Here is an 18,041-nt window from a genome sequence, read left to right as displayed (position 1 = left end):
TGCCCCCGCAGTCTCAACAAGATATCGTTGTCTGTGGTTCATGACCATATATTCCTCACAGCCTTCTTGAGCCGCCTTTGTTCTGCACAGACCTGCCGGGTGTCATCACAAAGCAGGATTTGCTGCACCTGGATTTGGCTGCTCAGTTTCAGAGCTGTGTCGCCATGGTTAAAGATTTGTTACACCTCAGAAAATTGAATACAAAAATGTCCTGGAGAAGGCTAGTAATGGTAGATTGCAACCCTATATAAAACCTGAATAACACGGGTGTTTGTATTTTGTAGGAGTATTTCTTTAAGCTTTCTATTGCAGTAGTGATGCCTCTCCACTGTTATCCAAACCATATCTAGTATTAATCATGTTCACTGTAAAGGCACAGCGGAGATCTCCTTTCACTAACACACTTCCTTTAACAAGGCTCACTAGCATTTAGGTTCCCTTAGTGCTTGTGATGATGCTTGCTTCTTGGCTGTTAATGTCATTCATTACTTCCTGAATCGCTGACACCTAATCTTTTTCCTTTTCTCTATTAGAGAAATTGTGGGATTGGCGAGCCGGGTTGTGCCAATGTATGCTGTCTCTCACATCTTTGATGCATTTGTGGTAAGTATATTGCCGGAAATAGTACACAGACACACCTTGTGACTGCAAAGAGTATATAAAGAGTCCACAGCCAGATAAACCTAAGGCAAATGAGTAGACAATTCTCAGGGTTCAAGACGTACTATGCTCTTAAAATACTCAATAAAAGCAGACACCCAGACTCATGCCACTCTTCCTGAAGGTGAAGCAGCTCACTTGTGATGTAAAAATTGGCAGAGTTAGTATTCCTTTCTATTATTTATGAATGTTTCCACGCAGAAAGGTATACAGTATGGGCCTGATTCACAATAAAAGTAGGAAAAGTATCCACAGAGATGTGGTAGGAGGCTTTCCGAACGGCATCCAATATTTCAAATCCAACAGCCTTATTACAATGAAGGCTGTCAGATTTGAAACCGGCTGCTCATTCCAGCTGGCTTCCGACAGGGTCAAGGAGCCCGTCAGGCAGTCGGAACCAGCTCGTAATCCCTTAAGGACGGCGGTTCCGCCGTTGGGATTATGATCTCGCTTTGCCACAGGCTTTTCATGTTGGACTTTGTGACATGAAAGGTTTGAGGCCTGGGGCGCACATAAGGTGCCCCTCTCTCAATCCCTGCACCGAGTAGCAGGCACCGTATGGTGCCAGTTACGCGGTTCAGGGATTGAGAGAAACTCCATTTCTCTATGGGAGCTTGTGCTGTGGCCGGTTCCCAACCGCAGCAGAAGCTCCCATAGAGAAATGGGAGTGTGCAACTGCACCATGTGCGGTCGCATCCTAATACTGTGGTCGGGACTGGCGATTGGAGGTCAGTCGTCCCGATTACGTAACAGTGTCTGACATCGTAATGAGGCCCATAGTGATTGACTAGGATTTCTTCTTTGATTCAACTCTTGTATGCTATATATTCCAACTGGAATGTCCTAATTGTAACATAATCTGATGGGCATTACCTCTCTGGCACATATTCTCCTGGCTGTTTCTATTCTGATAGGCATTTGGGCTCTAGGATATCCTTTGATAAATGTTTCCTTTCTAGAACATCTGCTAGATGTTTCTATTGGGAAATCTTTATTATGGATGTTTCCTCTTCGATATCTATTCTAATGGACTTTTCTTCTCAGTACTTAGATGGGTATTTCTTGTGTGGCCTGTAGCTGGTGACAGCCATTTCGTGCCTTGCAGAAAGGGTATTTGTTCCATTTTACATAGATAAAGGGGGCTTCCTTTGTAGCACAAACTTTAACTAGCATTTTCTCCCTAGCATTTGATCGACATTTCAACAGTGAATTTAATAGGAAGGCCATTTACCACACACATTTACCACACACATTCCAACAGCTAGTTTCTCCTTGGTGCATATATTCACTTAATTTGTGCATTCTTAGAGCACACATATACTCGTGAGAGTGTCATGGCGATGAGACATCATAAAGACTGTTTAATACAGTTTGGAAACAAGCATGTTTTGAATTGTTTAAAGACGATCAGATGATGCCTAATTTTTTGTAGACAAAGTGGGAGAAAAGTACAACTTTTTCGGCAACTTTGACACATCCTCCTGATCTTAGGTATAATCAGAAGAGTGATTTTTGCAGGAAAGCACAGCTTTTACCATCGATGGCATAATGGCAGATACATAAGTTGTTAAATATTGCGCGTTTTGCCACTGGTAGCTAATGTCGTTTATCCTGGTGGCAAAAAATTGAGGTTTGCATGGAAGGCCAATCAAAAGAGAAGGAGATAGACTGGGAAGTCAAAATATAAGGAGTTGCTGTAGTACAGGCAAGACCTTATTACAGGAGTGCCCTTGACAGACAAATCATACTTTATCTCTCCACGGCATCCCTGTTCTCAGAGCATTTTAGTTAAGGGAGGGTTATGTCCCAGTTCCTATATGGAGACAATCCCTGTGCTTGTGTGTGTGTGTGTGAGATACTTTGGCCTGGTCAGGTGACCAAGGACATTCACATCAATCCTGTTAAGATTGTGTGAAAAAATATATAAATGTATAGGAAGCGCCTCACATACGCAACCACTATGAGCTTATGGGCTGTTACCAATTTGCTTGCTTTCTCATCATTGTCCACTTTCCTATAAACCAGAGGAACCAACATTTAGACTAAATGAAAGAATTTTGCTTGTGTGTATCCCTATGAAATGTGTCACACATATTGTAGCCTACTTAGGTCCTCATTAAAGGAAGAAATGTTGTCTTCCTCACTAAAAAGCTAAAAAGGAGTTGTGTGGCAGCTAGTATGTATCTTTATTTCATGTCCGCACTCACGATTAAGCTTACCAGGATGACCCCAACTACTTCGTCAAGCAAATTAATTCATAAACTCTTGCGGTTTACACTCCACATATGGGAGGTGAAGGTTTAGCAGACCTGACTGCTGTGACAGGAGGTCCTGCAGAAGGGACAGCCGAATCAGAGGACATATGCTCAAGGCCAGTCGTTTTGGGTACCGCACTCTCCTCCTCCAGTCCAGAGCCACTAGGATGACTTGGGTATGGTTTTTTTATTATCTTTTTCAATACTCTGGACAGGAGAGGCAGTGGTGGAAAGGCGTACAGGAGTCATAAGCTTCAGTCCAGGTAGAAGGTGTGGCAACAGCTTGGACACTGCATGTTTTCTGAAATGGCAAATAGATCAAGCCTGGGTTCCCCTCATTGTTGGAAGACACCCTGTGCCACCTCTGAATGTTCCTGTCATTTGTGATCTGGTAGGCAGTGTTGCCTGTGTTCATCCATTATGGCGTTTAAAGATCTTGCCAGGTGTTGGGTGCTCAGGGAGATGTCCTTAGCAGTCAGCAACTTCCATAGATGTAGAGCCTCCCAGCATAGGACCTATGACCCAAGTCATTCCGGTTTGTTGCTGTACCTCATGGTGGTCGTGTTGTCTGTCAGTCACTGCACCTGTTACCCGGAGTAATGGAAGGAATGCCAGATGACCTCCTCAACCCAGCAAAGATGCATCTCTCACGGCCGTTACTTCTGGGTGGGGTAGGGAGAAGGGTCTGCCGCCAGTCCAACTGTGGTCAAGGAGCCACCACTACAGGTCTTTTGGAGTGTCATGCCATATCTGGATGGAATCCAAAACTTTCCCATGGTGCAGAGCCTACTGAGACTTCAAATCCCATTGGAGAACTCGCATATGCTATCTGACGTGGTCCACAAGCAGGGTGCAGGAAACCAAGAAGACTCAGAGCTGCTCTTACTGAGATCCAGGTCAAAGTTTAAAACATTAGGATCATAGCCTATATGTCCTGGACTTATTCAGGTGGAGAGAATGCTCGAAAGAGCACCATATCCAAGATGGCTCAGATGAAGTGTAGGTATAGGTGTGACTTCAACATGTTAATGGAAAAGTCCAACAATGTCAACAAGTTGGCCATCATCTAGAGGTAGTTTACGACTGCTTGATGCAAGTCCGCCTTCAGCAACTAGTGAAAACTGGTATTCCCAAGCTCTGCAAATGGGCTGCAACAACCAACATCACTTTTATGAACATCTGAGGTGCACCAGTAAGGCCAAAAGGGAGCACCGAGAATTGAAAGTGCTCTTGGACTACCTTAGATCACAGATAATGCATGTGGGACTACAGGACTGGGATGTGGAAATAGGTGTCCTGCAAGTCCAATGCCTCCATCCAATCTCCTGGATCCAGTTAAGAAACAACTGGTACCAGGTTGAGCATTTTGGACTTGTCCTTCTGAAGAAAGAAGTTTAGAGGACAAAGATCTAGAATGGGCCAAAAGCCTTTTTGCTTTTTCAGCACCAAAATAGCAGAAATAATAGCAAGGTCAGATCTCCAATGCTGGCACTTTCTCTATGGCTCCCTTGTACAAGAGAAACTTGACTTCCCTTGAAGTATGGACAGGTGGTCCTCTTGGAGGTGTTAAGGCATATCCGAGGAATGTGACAAGAAGGGCAGGGAGTAACCATGTTCCACAATCCATAGCACCCATTGGTCAGTTGTGATGCTCCTTCACCTGGGTAAGTGAAAGCTGATACAACCTTCCACCAGGCAATTGTTTCCTGCCAAGGGTGACTTAGTTTTGCTGCAGCTACAGGAGGGCGGCTGGGATTTCTCCTGCAGGCCTGGATGCTGGCATCTGCATCCCTGCATCTATCTTGAAAGGACTAAGAGGCCTGTTGTTGCGGCACGTTCTGGTGGTGCACCGGTGGAACAAACCCAGAAGAGCGTGACATTGCTTTACTATCTTTAAAACGCTCTAGGGCAGAATCAGCCTTGTATCTAAAGAGATATGTCCCATCAAAGGGCATATCCATCAGAGACTGCTGGACGTCACTAAGGATCCAGAAGAACAAATCCAAGTGTGGCTCCTAAGCACCGCATTTGTGCCAACTGCTCTACCCAGACAGTCGGTTGTGTCCAGGCCCAATCAGATGGAGTACTCCAAGTGTCTTGTCCATCTTCAATAAGGCATTGGAGGTTTGGCCTTATGTAATCTGGGGCCATGGAAAATTTATATGTCACCATGTCCCATAAGAACTGTGGGCAAGAATGGCCAAGGAGAACATGTTTTTGGTGAATGCGATTGGACTTTTGCTGGCAACGTAGCCACAAATGCACTGGGATTCAAAGGGATGGTTGAGGCCTGAGCCTCAATGCTTTCTAGTGAGGATGTTGGAGGAGGAAGACAGGGTCCCCCGAAGCAGGCCTGTCCCACTTTGCGATCTGCTTGTTGATTGGAGGGTTTTGTCCAGGTGCCCAGCTGTGTGTGCGTAACAGTCGTGTTGAATGGTAATAGAGGGTCCTTGTTAGTTTATCTGGGATGAAGCACTTCTCTGAAAACAGTAGTTGTTACCTCAGTGGTAGGAAGTGTGAGGTCGAACTCTGCTATGGCTATATTTGGGAGAGACAAGTAGAGGCCAGTGTCAGGGGAGGTATCCAGGGCACAAGCATCCTACAAATCTAAAAATAAGGTCTTGTCATTGTAAACATGACTAAAATCTTCATAGTCATTTTCAAATTCATGTTGAGGTTGAGGGAATGATTAAGGGTCAGAATGGAAAATGTGGTAAGGTTCACACAATTTTGGTGGAGGTCGCTCTGTAGTCAAAAAGGACAACCGGATCTCCTTCCAGTATTAGCTGCATCGTTACCAGCATCAATGCTCAGGGCTGCAATTAGGCCGCTGTCCCGTAAGAATCATCAGCGTCAAGCCAGGAACCGATGTCGGGCAAGTGGCACAGTTGGCATTGTGGGTGGATGCACTGGCGGAGGGCGACTGGAGGACATCGCAGATCCTTGTGGTCCAAAGGCACGAACCGAAAATTTTGTCTATAGCCGTGCAACTCAGAGTGATGGAAGCAGCAGGATATAGGAGAGCCGTGTTTGGACCTCTAATGTTGTTAACTCATTTTGGACTTACCTGACTACCTCTATTTTGAGGATGTTGTTGAAATAAGCTTTATTTCGGTAAAAGATATCTTAAAAAGCACATACAAATATAAAAATATACAGACATGTGAAACCAATATAAGAACCATATACATATAAACTCTTCATATCATATTTCATGTTCCCAAGATCTTACGAAATTTTCTATAAAAACATGCAAACATTATAAATAGGACAATATAAAAACATGCGCAAACAAGTAAAAGAAACAGCCAGGCTATTTTAGCCTAGAACTGCCAGAGCTTTCGATCTTAGGAGCCAGGCCCACCTTAGAAATTTTGATAGAGCGCATGCGTACATAGATCTCGTGTCTGATTTAAGGATACGCAGCGCTGTAAGGTGGTCACGTGTGCCCAAGATTCTGCATAGAGGTTTGAGCCAATATGATCTGGGGAATTTATATTCTGGGCATGCGAAAAGCACGTGTGCAATAGATTCAATCTTGGTTTCACAGAAAGGACAGAAAGGAGAAGTTTGGGAGGGAAATTTCCAGCGAGCGGTCAGCTCACGCACCGGGAGGGTACCAACCCTAAATTTGAAGTAGAGGGCACGGTCATATGGCTTCTGAATAATATCAAGGTATGGCTCAAAGCAAACTACATCTTTGAGAAGAAGGAACTCAGTGGTACATCTACCTAGTTGGGAGCTAGAGTTCCTTTTACCTATAACCCAACTCCAGTAGATTTTCTTTAGTACAGCTTTCGGGGGCGAAGTTCTGTTTGTCCAAGCATCTTTAAGACCAAGATCGTAGAGGAGGGTCTTGACATCTTTCAGCCATTTAATTTTATTCCAGGAAGGCATAGAAAGTATTTCAGTCAGGCCCTCCGCATACTTAGTTAGCTCCGGAGTCCGCCAGAGCCGTGCCCAAAGAAGTAGGGGGCGTACTTTTGCCAGGTCTGACAGTGGATGGCACCCTAAATCCGACAATAGAGGCACTATAGGTGTACGCTGTGGGAGTGCCATCAGTTCCTTGTAGAAGCTGGAATCGGATCTAGCCAGTGCCTCGATATTATTTGAACCCCATAGTTCAGCACCGTAGAGCGCTGAGCTCACGCCCTTTGCCTTGTATATATCTAGTGCTGGGGCTATTGGCCTAGTTGAGGAGGAACGGTGCTCTCTAAGAAGGGCACCAGTGACCCTTTTGTGGGTTAAGAGCATCTTTTGTACATGGGATACCCAGCGCATGGTGTCTGTAATGCGGATGCCCAAATAATCGAACTCTTTGACCCTTTCAAGAGGAACTGCATTTAAGACTGGAGGCCGACCTAATTTCTTCGGAGGATTCAAAATTAGGTATTTTGTTTTGGTGGTATTAATAATAAGGCCTCTGTCGTTGCAGAAAGATTGAAAACTGTCCAAAAGAGTTTGCAAGCCCATAGATGTCTTAGACAAAAGGAGGGTATCGTCAGCAAACAGGAGAGTTGGAACACGTTCGCCCGCCAGGGAAGGTGCATCAGCCGGAACTTCCCGCAGACGGTCCACCACCCCGTTCACATAAAGTGAGAAGAGGGTGGGAGCGAGAACACATCCCTGGCGGACGCCCCTGTTTACTGGGATTCTCTCAGTTTTCTGGCCCTGGGGACCCCAGCGTACTTGGGCGTAATTACCATCATGGAGTTTTATTAGCAGGGCCAATAGATAAGAGGGGATGTTCATCGAGGCCAGGACACGCCAGAGATTATCTCGGGGAACAAGGTCAAATGCTGTTTTTAGATCTATGAAGGCTAGATAGAGAGAGCCCTTTCCAAGAAGGACAACCTTCCAATAGATAAGAAACAACCTAAAGACCTGTTCTATAGTGCCTGTTCCGGCCCTAAAACCTGCTTGATAATCAGAGAGGATGCCATTATCATCCACCCAAGCTAATATCCTCTCCAGTATCACTTTCCCGATGACCTTCTGGGAGGAGTCGATCAGGCTAATCGGCCGGTAATTAGCAGGATCGTCACGGGCACCCTTTTTGAAAATGGGAACGACCTCGGCACCCTTCCACGATTCGGGGACCGGGGCGCCATTTAGGATGGCATTGATAAGGGTAGAAAGTAGCTTCCCCCAGTTCGATGGATCAAGCTTGAGGACATCTCCAGGAATACCGTCCGGGCCAGCTGCTTTCTGCGAGATGATGGACTTGATAGCACTATGAACCTCTCCTTCCGTGAAGGGGTCAGCATTCGAGGCATCCACGAGGGGGGGTAAGTCCTCGGGCGGGAACTTTGCCACATTCTCAGAACCAGTGGAGTATAGTTTATAAAAATGCTCGTACCATGCTATACCAGTAATATTATATGTCAAGAGATCGTGGGCTGGTCTGTTCTTTAATCTAATTGCGTCCCAGAAGACACCGGGATTACGGTTGAGGGAGGCCTCTCTTGGGGTCTGCCAGTACTGCTCCTCCCAGGACTTTTTGGCATTAGAGACGGAAGTCTTATAGTCTTTCCTAGCTTTTTGGATCGCAGGTGCAATCCCACTTTTTAGGGCCACTATTAAGGCAGATTTCATAATTCTGCAACTTTGCGTATACCAGCCATTCTTTGGGATAGGTTTAAGCCCTCCCTTCGATGGGCCACCCTTATTGTGTATTCGGAATATATTTCCCAGTTTGGAAATAGTATCTTGAAAAACAAAGGGGGCCCTATCGAGTGCAACCTGATGGGTATTTGATTGAACCAACTCGACCTGTGAGGCATATAAGATTGACTTTATTAATTCAACCTTGTCATCATTCAACATGACTTTGTGCCATTTGAGGCGCCGCTCACAGTTGGCAGGGAAAACCTCAGAGGATTGCAGAGAGCTGGCTGCTCGAAGAATCAAGGACCCTTGTTGATCTACCCATAGTGATTTAATACAAAGAGATAGCTGATTATGGTCGCTATCGTGAGAATGGATTATTTCCATGTCCTCCATGAATGCCCAAAGTTTAAGGTCGAGAAATATATAATCGATCCTTGAAGTATGGTTAGGCCTGTTGTAGGTGTGCGCACCCTGAGGGTCAGAGGGTGTTCTCCCATTGGCCGCCCTTAGGCCGAATTCCAAGGACATGGTATTCAAGAATACAACAGACTTAGTCCATCTCTTGATAGGAGGCAACGTTAATGACGGAATGCCACGTTTAGCGTCATCTTCTAGTAGATCAGGAAGATCTACTGAGGCCAGGGGCTCGAAGGAGCAATTAAAATCTCCTGCTACCAGGACGTAAGATGCGTGATGACACTTTCGCAGTTCGTCCTCTAGGAGTACAAGTGTGGGTGATAAAGCTCCTCCACTAAGGCCTCTTGCGTAAATATTAAATATATCAAGAGACTTATTCCCCTGGGCTCCCTTGAGGGTTAGACGTAATAAGTCTGGGGAGGCAATATGGGCCTGCCTAATGGTACACCCAAGTGAAGTACTAACCCAAATCAGCAGGCCGCCCAAGGGGCGTCCTCTTCCCGACCGGGAGGGAGTGGCTGGTATGCAAAAGGTGGTGTAGCCAATCATGTGGTGCGGTTCTATTGCCCAAGTTTCCTGGAAAATACAGATACTGTAGGTTGTTATGAAGGAGTTCCAATCTGGGAGGTCTAATTTGTTAGCAAGACCAGCTACATTCCAATTTAAGATCCTGAGAGAAGGAGAGATAGTAGGTGTGTCTTGCAATACAGGTGAGGTGGAATAATTAGTAGTAACCAGGATCGGGGTACAAGAAGAAGTCCGTGGAGGGTGGCTAGTATCCTGGAAAGTTGGGGTCTGGTTTGGGCAGTGCTGTAGGGTGTGAGGACTTGAACCAATTTGAAAAGGAACCTTATCAGGATCAAAAACTGCTTCAGGATCTCTTGAGATGGCATTAATTCCAGCAACTGGAGGAGTAACTATCACTGCTGGAAATCCGTGTCAATAGTGCTCATAGCGGCTATAGGTATCGTAATATCTGCTGGGAGCAAAAATGGGAAGAACCCTTTCGTTGGTGTTTCCAACTCCCTTAAAATAACCATCATAGGGTGATTGGAAAAAAGGAGGGTATAAGTAATGAGGGTAAGAAATTCTATTTTGAGGATGATCAGTTGCGAGATCGGTGGCGTGAGCATGACTACACACTTAAATGGGACTTCTTCAACTTCAATCAATATTCAGCAGCATGGGTGGCTTTGGGGTTCATCTTGGCGGGCTTATCACACGATCCTAAATCTTGCTTGGAGCCCAAACACCAAAGACAGACCTCGTGTGGGTCCGTCACTGATATTTGCTTGTGGCAGTCCCCCCAGGATTTCTTGTTTTAGAGGGTCTCCCCTCACCCTCAAAGCCATGCCATTGCATGTTTTACAGAATGCATGATGCTCAGTAAACTCACTCTCCTTACCCGAGCCGTCCCATGCAGCATTGGGGGGGGGGGGGACCATTCATGAGGCCCTCATTGAGCCCAAGACTAATGGATGTTAGAGCGATTTGGGAGATGCCGGGGTCTCTCATCACATTCTGCAGGGGAGGCCCCATCATTTTGCGTTGCACCACTGGTTGGTTTAAATCTTATAGTCTTGGGAGGAGGCATGGAACTTGCACACTGGAATTGTGATGAAAAAACTCTGTCAAGTCTGACAACCTTGAGGGAGCGAGCTCCAGATCCATGCCAGAAGCAAGAAAGGAACTGACATCAGTGTGCAGTGGTGGTGCAAATATAGTCGCCCGATGTCCGGCAGTGGGGATGCGATGTAGACTGCTTTTCGTGTGGTTGAGATGTTATGAAAACCTTCTAGATCCAATCTGGAATCTTGGGAGGTAAGGAAGCTGCAGGAAGAATTCGATTACAGTCAAGACCTCTTTACCTTCACCTGCTAGGAGGTGGGCCTAGAGCAGTTCACCCATTTTTAGATGGTCTGTCTGTCCCCTGCAACTGGGTCCTTTGCCCACCCATGAAGGAAAGGGATGCTGCATGCATGTGTTCAATGCAAATTAAAGAGGAATGGAGTATGCATGGAGGATTGAGCGTGCCTGGAGAGCAGATGTGAATTGCAGCACTCTTCTCAGACATTCCAGAAGATAGTACAGTGGGTCAGACTAAACAGTGATTGGGAGATTGAATAGAGAGTTCCTTTGAGGCTGGAGAATTTCACCTGCCTTTTCTTGGCCCACCAGGTAAACAGGCTGTTAAAAGGGACATCTAACACACACAATGTGATGGGAGAATGCTTGCAATAAGTCTAACCTTTGGCAATTGATCCAGGTATTATCACAGTCTGTCGTTATTTTGTAGCCCATGTCACCTCAGTTTATACCTAGCCATATCCAAATTAGTCTTGACCCAGCTCCAACAGGAACAGTCCTGCCCGAACTGCCACTTCCGGTCCTCCCTGAACCAGAATACAATCAACCCAAGACCAATTTCACCCTGATTGGTGGGACAACGTGCATACATGTGTGCCCTTATTGTGAGTGTCTCCTCTCTGGAGTCTCCCTGCTCCACCCCCCCCCCCCCCCCCCCCCCATCATGCTCACACTTTGTACAAAGACCATGGCTAGACCAGTTTGCCTCAAAATACCAAAACTACACCATCATGGTTGTGCCTCAACTGACAGCAACATGAACTGGCATTTCCTGTACCAGGAACTTTGCACATTTTGCAACCAGGACAGAAAGTATAGTTTGTCTTTTTTCCCAAAGGGTGGAAAGGGTGCAGACTTAAGTGGGACTTGAGGACCAGCCAGATGTAGCTAAAGATAACCCGAATGATGACAGCAACATTCACCAAAGCAAACAGAGATTCCCCCACAGGGCCACGGATCAAGGCACAATTAAGGGTAAAGACAGTCCTTTCTCCCTAAAATCAGTGCTGGGCAGAACTCGCTAAATTTAATTCCACGGAATTCCGCAGAATTACCCAAAAACCCAGCAAAATTCCATGGCATTCCGCCGACAGACGTGAAAGTGCTCTTCCTGCCATCTGCACTATTTTGTTCATGCCCATAGCGCACTCCAAAATGAAAATCCGTGTGACCTGCACCATGCGTGCTTCTGCTTTTCTTCCTTGCCTGCTTATTACTTTATTAATCGTACCTAATCCCCCCATCTGATCACTCCAGTCTTAATCCCACTTGTCATTTACTTTTTTTTTTATCACTGTCTGTTTTTCTGTGTGTGTATTTACGTTTCTGTCGGGGTTTTTCGTGAATTTATCAAACTTAGTATTTTGTTTTCCTTTCCTGACGTAGTGCTCTGTCCTCCTCCTCCTGTTCCTTTTCCTGCTATGGCAGAAGCAGACAGCAGCAGTATCAGTGCCACCTGCACCCCGTGTGCACCGACGGCATGAGAGGGTGCAGGCCGACCCATTTTCAGTGAGGTAGAAGTGGCTGTGCTAATCTTATGGGTACAGTGCTGCCTACCCCACATGTTGGCAGCAGGCGGCAGTCCCGACAAGGGTTATGCTCTGTGTGAGCGTCAGCTGCTCTGGGGGAGAGTGTGGCGGTGCGTGCATTGCTCTGCTGTGCTGACATCTGACCGAAAGCAGGACCTGCTAGGTGTCGAGGTTGCAGAGTTCGGTGAGTAATCTTTATTTTTGTTTTCGAAAATTCTATTTTTTTCAGATCGCATTCTCAACTCACAGGTGAGCTAAGTGATGTAATTCGCTATATATATGTGTGTGTGTGTGTGTGTGTGCGTGTGTGTGTGTGCGTGTCCTTTGCTGCAAAAAGGATATTTTATTTTTTAGTGTAGTAGCATGCTGAGGCAACTTGCAAGTGTTTTTTTAATGTAAGTGTGTACAACTCACCTAAATAAATGTACTTTTAGCATCAGAAAGACTTGCAGTTGTGTGTGTCTACTGTCTTTCTTCTGAAAGAAGTTGGCATGCCATGTAGTAATACGCAAGGGTTTATCTTTATTGCTGAGTGCATCGGGATACAGAGTAATTACATTAATTTAATGCAGCATAGGGCCGCAGGACAACCTGATGCACTGCATCAGAGGGAGAGGGCAGGAATGCAACATATTTTTTAATTTATCAAGATATGCCTCCTACTGCACCAATGAAGGCACCCTTGCGCACATACATTACATGGCACCCTGGATTTTTTGTGCAGGAAGGGGACACCTCCCTGCACAAAAACAATCCTTATAGCCAAGGCCAACACAAACAACAAACCCTTGATAAATCAGGGTTCTGAGCAGGGTGTCAGCCTTACAGGAAGGGTGTTGCACCGTAGGAGTGGAGTGGATGTTAAATGAATTATACTGTCAGGATTCCGTTCCAGCATGAGCTAGCCAAGTGCTCAGCGCTCACTTGGACTGATTTAAGAAGTGAAGCCAAGATTAACATAGTAGTATATCAGGGTGTTAGCGTTCTTCTCTGTGCCTTTATGTAGCTCATACAGTCTCAATATCCCTGCTGTATAGTATGCATTGCAAAGAGAGACTGACTTAGCCCATTGAAGGGGAAGGAGAATCAAAGATCATTTGTTGCAATGCATGAGTAGTTCAAAATGTAATTTTTGGTTTAGGAAACTAGGAATAGGCTATCTGATTTAGAAAGTTCAATGCTGCTGTCCCTATCAAAATATTTTTTAGAGAGTACCAGTAATCATTTGTTTTTAATCATCTTTATTTATTTCATCAGCACCCAAGGGCAAGAGGTCAATAGAGGGTGACGGGGCTGCTACAGTCAGCGCTGCAGTGGGTGGAACTACCACTACCAATCCCACAGCAGATGGTTCTGTTGGCCCCCGTAAGTCCTTTTTATTATTATTTCTTACTTTTACCTCTCCCCACCAGTAAAATAATTTGGCCTTATGTATTTTGTTTTATGCTATCTACTTTTTTTTTAAACTCCACTATTATCTATTGTTTGTTATCCCTGCATTATCCCGTTTTGCTATATTTCCTATTTCTGCAGCTGACTTTCTCCTGTGTCTAGCTTTCTTCTGCTGTCTTTTTTAGTAAGCTTTCTCTCACCCCTCTGTTATATGTCTTGTGGTACTGTAAGCTTAAGAGGACGGATTTTTGGTACTGTGAAGAAGATTGCAGGCCCAACTATTATCCACCAAATATGTTGGTTGAGAAGGCTTTCTTGATCAAACAGTCAAAAACAGATAAAACGCCCATGGACCCCCCAATATTGTCTTAATCATACAGTATACAAGCAGTTTCCAAGATCTCTTTGCCAACCAATGCCTTATTGTCTTCATTGACCATTATTTTCCACCCCTTCTTTGCGCTTCACTCTCATCCTTTCATAGCCTTGTTCCTCCATTAGTAGAAAAACTTTTTGGTCGACTTGACTACCTGACTTTTTTAGCTTGTTATATGCTAACAAACCTCCCAAAGTGATAGTTTTGATAGAAGACACTGCTAACCTAACCAAACTGAAATGATGTATAGCTTTTGTACTTTGTGCAAAATAATAACTTAGGTAGCAGATCGGGTATCTAAAATGGGTAATATTTTTTCTTTCTACCCACACAGACCACCAGTGCTGCAGCCAGCGCCAGCAGCCAGGCAGGGAGTGATAGGGAAGATACTGCTAACCAAATTGTAATGAATTATTACTGTTGTACTTTGTGCAAAATAATTACTTAGGTGGTGAATCTGGTATCTAAATTGGGCAATTTATATTTTTTCTCTCTCTAGCCACACAGATCGCCAGTGCCGCAGCCAGAGGCAGCAGCCAGGCAGGGACAGAGAGAGAGGAGGCCCAGGCAGTCAGAGGGGGAGCAGTCCCAACGGTGGCAGGGACAAGTGGTAATTCATCTTGCTTGCTTATTGACAATAATGTATTTGCTTAGTGAAGCAGATACCCCACCCACCATCTCCATGCCTATGGCATTTCACCACCTAACTGCATCATGATTCAATTTGGTGCTGCAGTGTAGGCTGTGCAATGTGTGTCTTCTGCAGTTCACAGTGTGGCATTACAAAGTTTACAATGCATTATAAACCGAAAAAAGGTGTTTTTCCCAGTGTCCACTCAGTCACATACTACTAGTGTTTCACTTCATCATTCTTTCTGTCTGTCCAATCCTATCAAAAAATAGTAAATTCTATCTCTGCATGTGCCATATGTTCTGCCCAACTGACATATTTCATTGCTTCCATGACGGATTGCCTCCTGTTCCAATTTTTTCCTTTCTTCATTCGTCAACCAAAGTGACTGAGCAAAAGCGTAGCACATGATCTGTGACACCCCACTATTCTATAGCTAAACCTCTTCCTAGTTTAATCTCGCTGACTTACCTTTCAGTAGCATATCTTTCCCTACTGCAAAGTTAAGGTATTTGTTGAAAATAATTTGTGATGGAGGGCAGGGTGTAGTGTGGGACTAAGTGCCTCATTTAGAGTTTGGTGGATTGAATATTCTGTGACAAACGTGCCAAATTAAGTAGATCCGGTTCCCTTCCCAGTACTGCAGGGCATAATTTATAAGCTGTGTACTGTCTACTTACGATGGTCTGGATATCCTTTATACGTCGCATGTGTGATGCAGTATTCAATCTGCCTCTTGTAAGTTTTGAGTCAAGGTAGAATTGAAGAGGGAAACGGAGAACAGCAGGGCTATTGGAAATAATTATAAGTTAATAAATTACCCATTACAGCTGCCCCATAAACATGCTGTATGGTTGCAGAACCACTAGAATGCCTGCATAATGGTGCAGCATATACACCTTACTCATTAACAACAGGAAATTAACCCAAAAACTGTCTGTTTAGTTTAACTATGAAATCCTTTAAACAAAAACATTTTTTTTTATTATGGTGGTGTTCTGGCCTAATTCCTTGCAGTCAGTGATATTTTTATGTGAATCCTGTGTTGGAAAAACTTGGGCCTGTGACTAATCACATCAAACATTCACATGGCCTTAGGAGACAAGCAATCTTCTGATACTGTACCACTATAAACAGGTGTTTGCACTGAGCATTACAATTTATGTTTTTCATTTTTTTTCTTTCTTGATGTAGCTACTCCTGAGGCTGGATGTCACCAATACAAGCAGGAGATAGCTCCTCAGCTGCGGTGCCAGAGGATGGGGGGCACCAAAGCCAAATAATGTCGACTGGTGGCCTTGGAGGAGGAGGAGGCACATGCCTCCAGTTCCCCCAGCCAACCTGGCCCACCTCCATCACGGCCACACCAACACCAGCACTGCCGGCAGTCGAGGTCCACTGCTGCCCAGCGGAAGACCACCCTCCCTCCTCACTGTCGATGACAGACCACTTCCTAGGCCGCATCCAACGTGAGCTGGTGCTTCTTCGGCGTGGTCAGCAGAACACGGCCCGCCTTCATGCCTTTATGGATGCCCTCTGAGCCTCTTTTTAAATTGACTTTTTTGGTGGGAGGGATTGTGTTGTTCTGAATAGAAAGGATGAGAATTGGGAAGGGAAGTTGTGGAAAGGGTTGGACATAACTGGAAATTTGGGGGTATTTGCTTGGGCATAGGGGTGGGCCTTTTGTGGGTGGATAGGGTGGGTTTCTTTTATAAAAAAAAGAATGTTTTTTTCTTTATAAAGCATATCACCCACAATCTGTTTTTGTGCTGCTTTTTAGTGCAGCATTGTGTTTTTTTATTGACAGAAGGCTGTCCTCTGAAATAGTCACACACTGTACATAAACATTTCCCCCTAGACTTTCCTACCTGAAGTCCCTTGCCATATATTTCTTTGTTAGGTTACTCTACTTATGTCCTCTTCCAGCAGTCCACTGTACCCCGCTTCCAGAGTGGGAACAACAGACTAGGTCTGTTTGACTTATTGCTTGATGAGGTTTTGCCACTTTTGCAGCATCCAAACAGTTATCAAAGTGTATTCTAGTTAGTCTTAATCTTATCTATCCCTGCTTGCCGAAAAAAACAACTTCAGTAGAAGTTCCTAAGTAGTTTACTCCTTAGTGCTCTTACCTTCTTAATGGGGGTGGTAGTTGTGGTCTAGCACTAACAGGGAAGACATCACAAGCGAGGTCCCACTCCCACCTATTCCGAATGAGGTGAACCTCAACTGTAGAATTACTTAGACAGATTATTCATCACAGGCAACTAGACTAAAAGAAACCACTGAGTTAGTGGGTTATTACCCTAACTTATCAAAGACTGAGACCAGACCACCACCATGACAAAAAACTCATATCACAAAAACTAGCAGTATTTACTACTTAGCAATCTAGGGAGCTGGGGCCCGATTCACATAATTAACTTAAGACAAAATCCTAAACTTACTACTTTTGGTATTCACAGAATGCACTTACTACTTTTGGTATTCACAGAATGCACTTACTACTTTTGGTATTCACAGAATGGATTTACGACTACTAACTTTACGTCCGCACTCGGGCCGGAAATTCCAGCCCGGAGGCGGAGCTTCCGGCCCAGAGGCGGGGCTTCCGGGCCGGAGGCGGAGCTTCCGGGCCGGAGGTGGGGATTCCGGCCAGTGGCGGAGATTTAGCCATGGCCAAAATCTCCACCTCTGGGCCGGAAGCTCCGCCTCTGGCCCGGAAGCCCCGCCTCCAGGCCAGAAGCTCCGCCTCCGGGCCGGAATTTCCGGCCCGAGTGCGGACGTAAAGTTAGTAGTCGTAAATCCATTCTGTGAATACCAAAAGTAGTAAGTGCATTCTGTGAATACCAAAAGCAGTAAGTGTATTCTGTGAATACCAAAATGGTAGTAAGTTTAGGATTTTGTCTTAAGTTAGTTCTGTGAATCGGGCCCCTAGTATTTAATTTATTAAAACTAAATTTACAAAACCCTAAAAATCAGGAGTCTGAACTCAGGAAAAGTTTAAGCATTTTAAGCAATACAAGGACTGATTCAGAAAGGTAAAATAGTTTACTCTTGCAGTGTAAGTTTATGACTGGCAACTTTTCCATCAGTTACTTTACGAGTAGTAATTTTGCGAGTAGTAAGTAATACCTTTCACTTTCAAAGGAGTTAATGTTATTACTAGTTAGTTACTACTAAGATTACTTACTGCTTTCAAATTTGCTGGTGGTTCAGTTAAACTGCAAGAGTGAACTTAAACCAAAGTATAACTTTACTTTTGTGAATCAGGCCACCTAGTGCACTCTAGTACTGTGTATCATGGG

At 44.9% G+C, this 18,041-nt stretch overlaps 1 protein-coding gene and 1 long non-coding RNA gene across 3 annotated transcripts in view; both read left to right on the top strand.

Annotated features, from left to right (window-relative positions):
* The window catches only part of LOC146858427 (multidrug and toxin extrusion protein 1-like), a 742,800-nt gene that overhangs the window by 594,160 nt on the left and 130,599 nt on the right, over nt 1–18,041 (top strand). For both annotated transcript variants that reach the window (XM_085649349.1, XM_085649350.1), the window contains one exon: nt 534–603. In XM_085649349.1, the coding sequence (XP_085505475.1) occupies nt 534–603 (70 nt within the window). The remainder of the gene's footprint in view (nt 1–533; nt 604–18,041) is intronic.
* Nucleotides 13,565–16,067, top strand: LOC146858428 (uncharacterized). Its single transcript, XR_014980022.1, has 3 exons — nt 13,565–13,702; nt 14,605–14,715; nt 15,931–16,067. It is a non-coding gene; the product is annotated as an uncharacterized LOC146858428 (long non-coding RNA).

This window comes from Triturus cristatus, chromosome 3_2, assembly GCF_964204655.1.
Source record: "Triturus cristatus chromosome 3_2, aTriCri1.1, whole genome shotgun sequence".
In the NCBI taxonomy this organism is placed as follows: domain Eukaryota; kingdom Metazoa; phylum Chordata; class Amphibia; order Caudata; family Salamandridae; genus Triturus; species Triturus cristatus.
The sequence above is the reverse complement of the archived record's forward strand: the minus strand, read 5'-3'. Positions and strand labels throughout refer to the sequence as shown.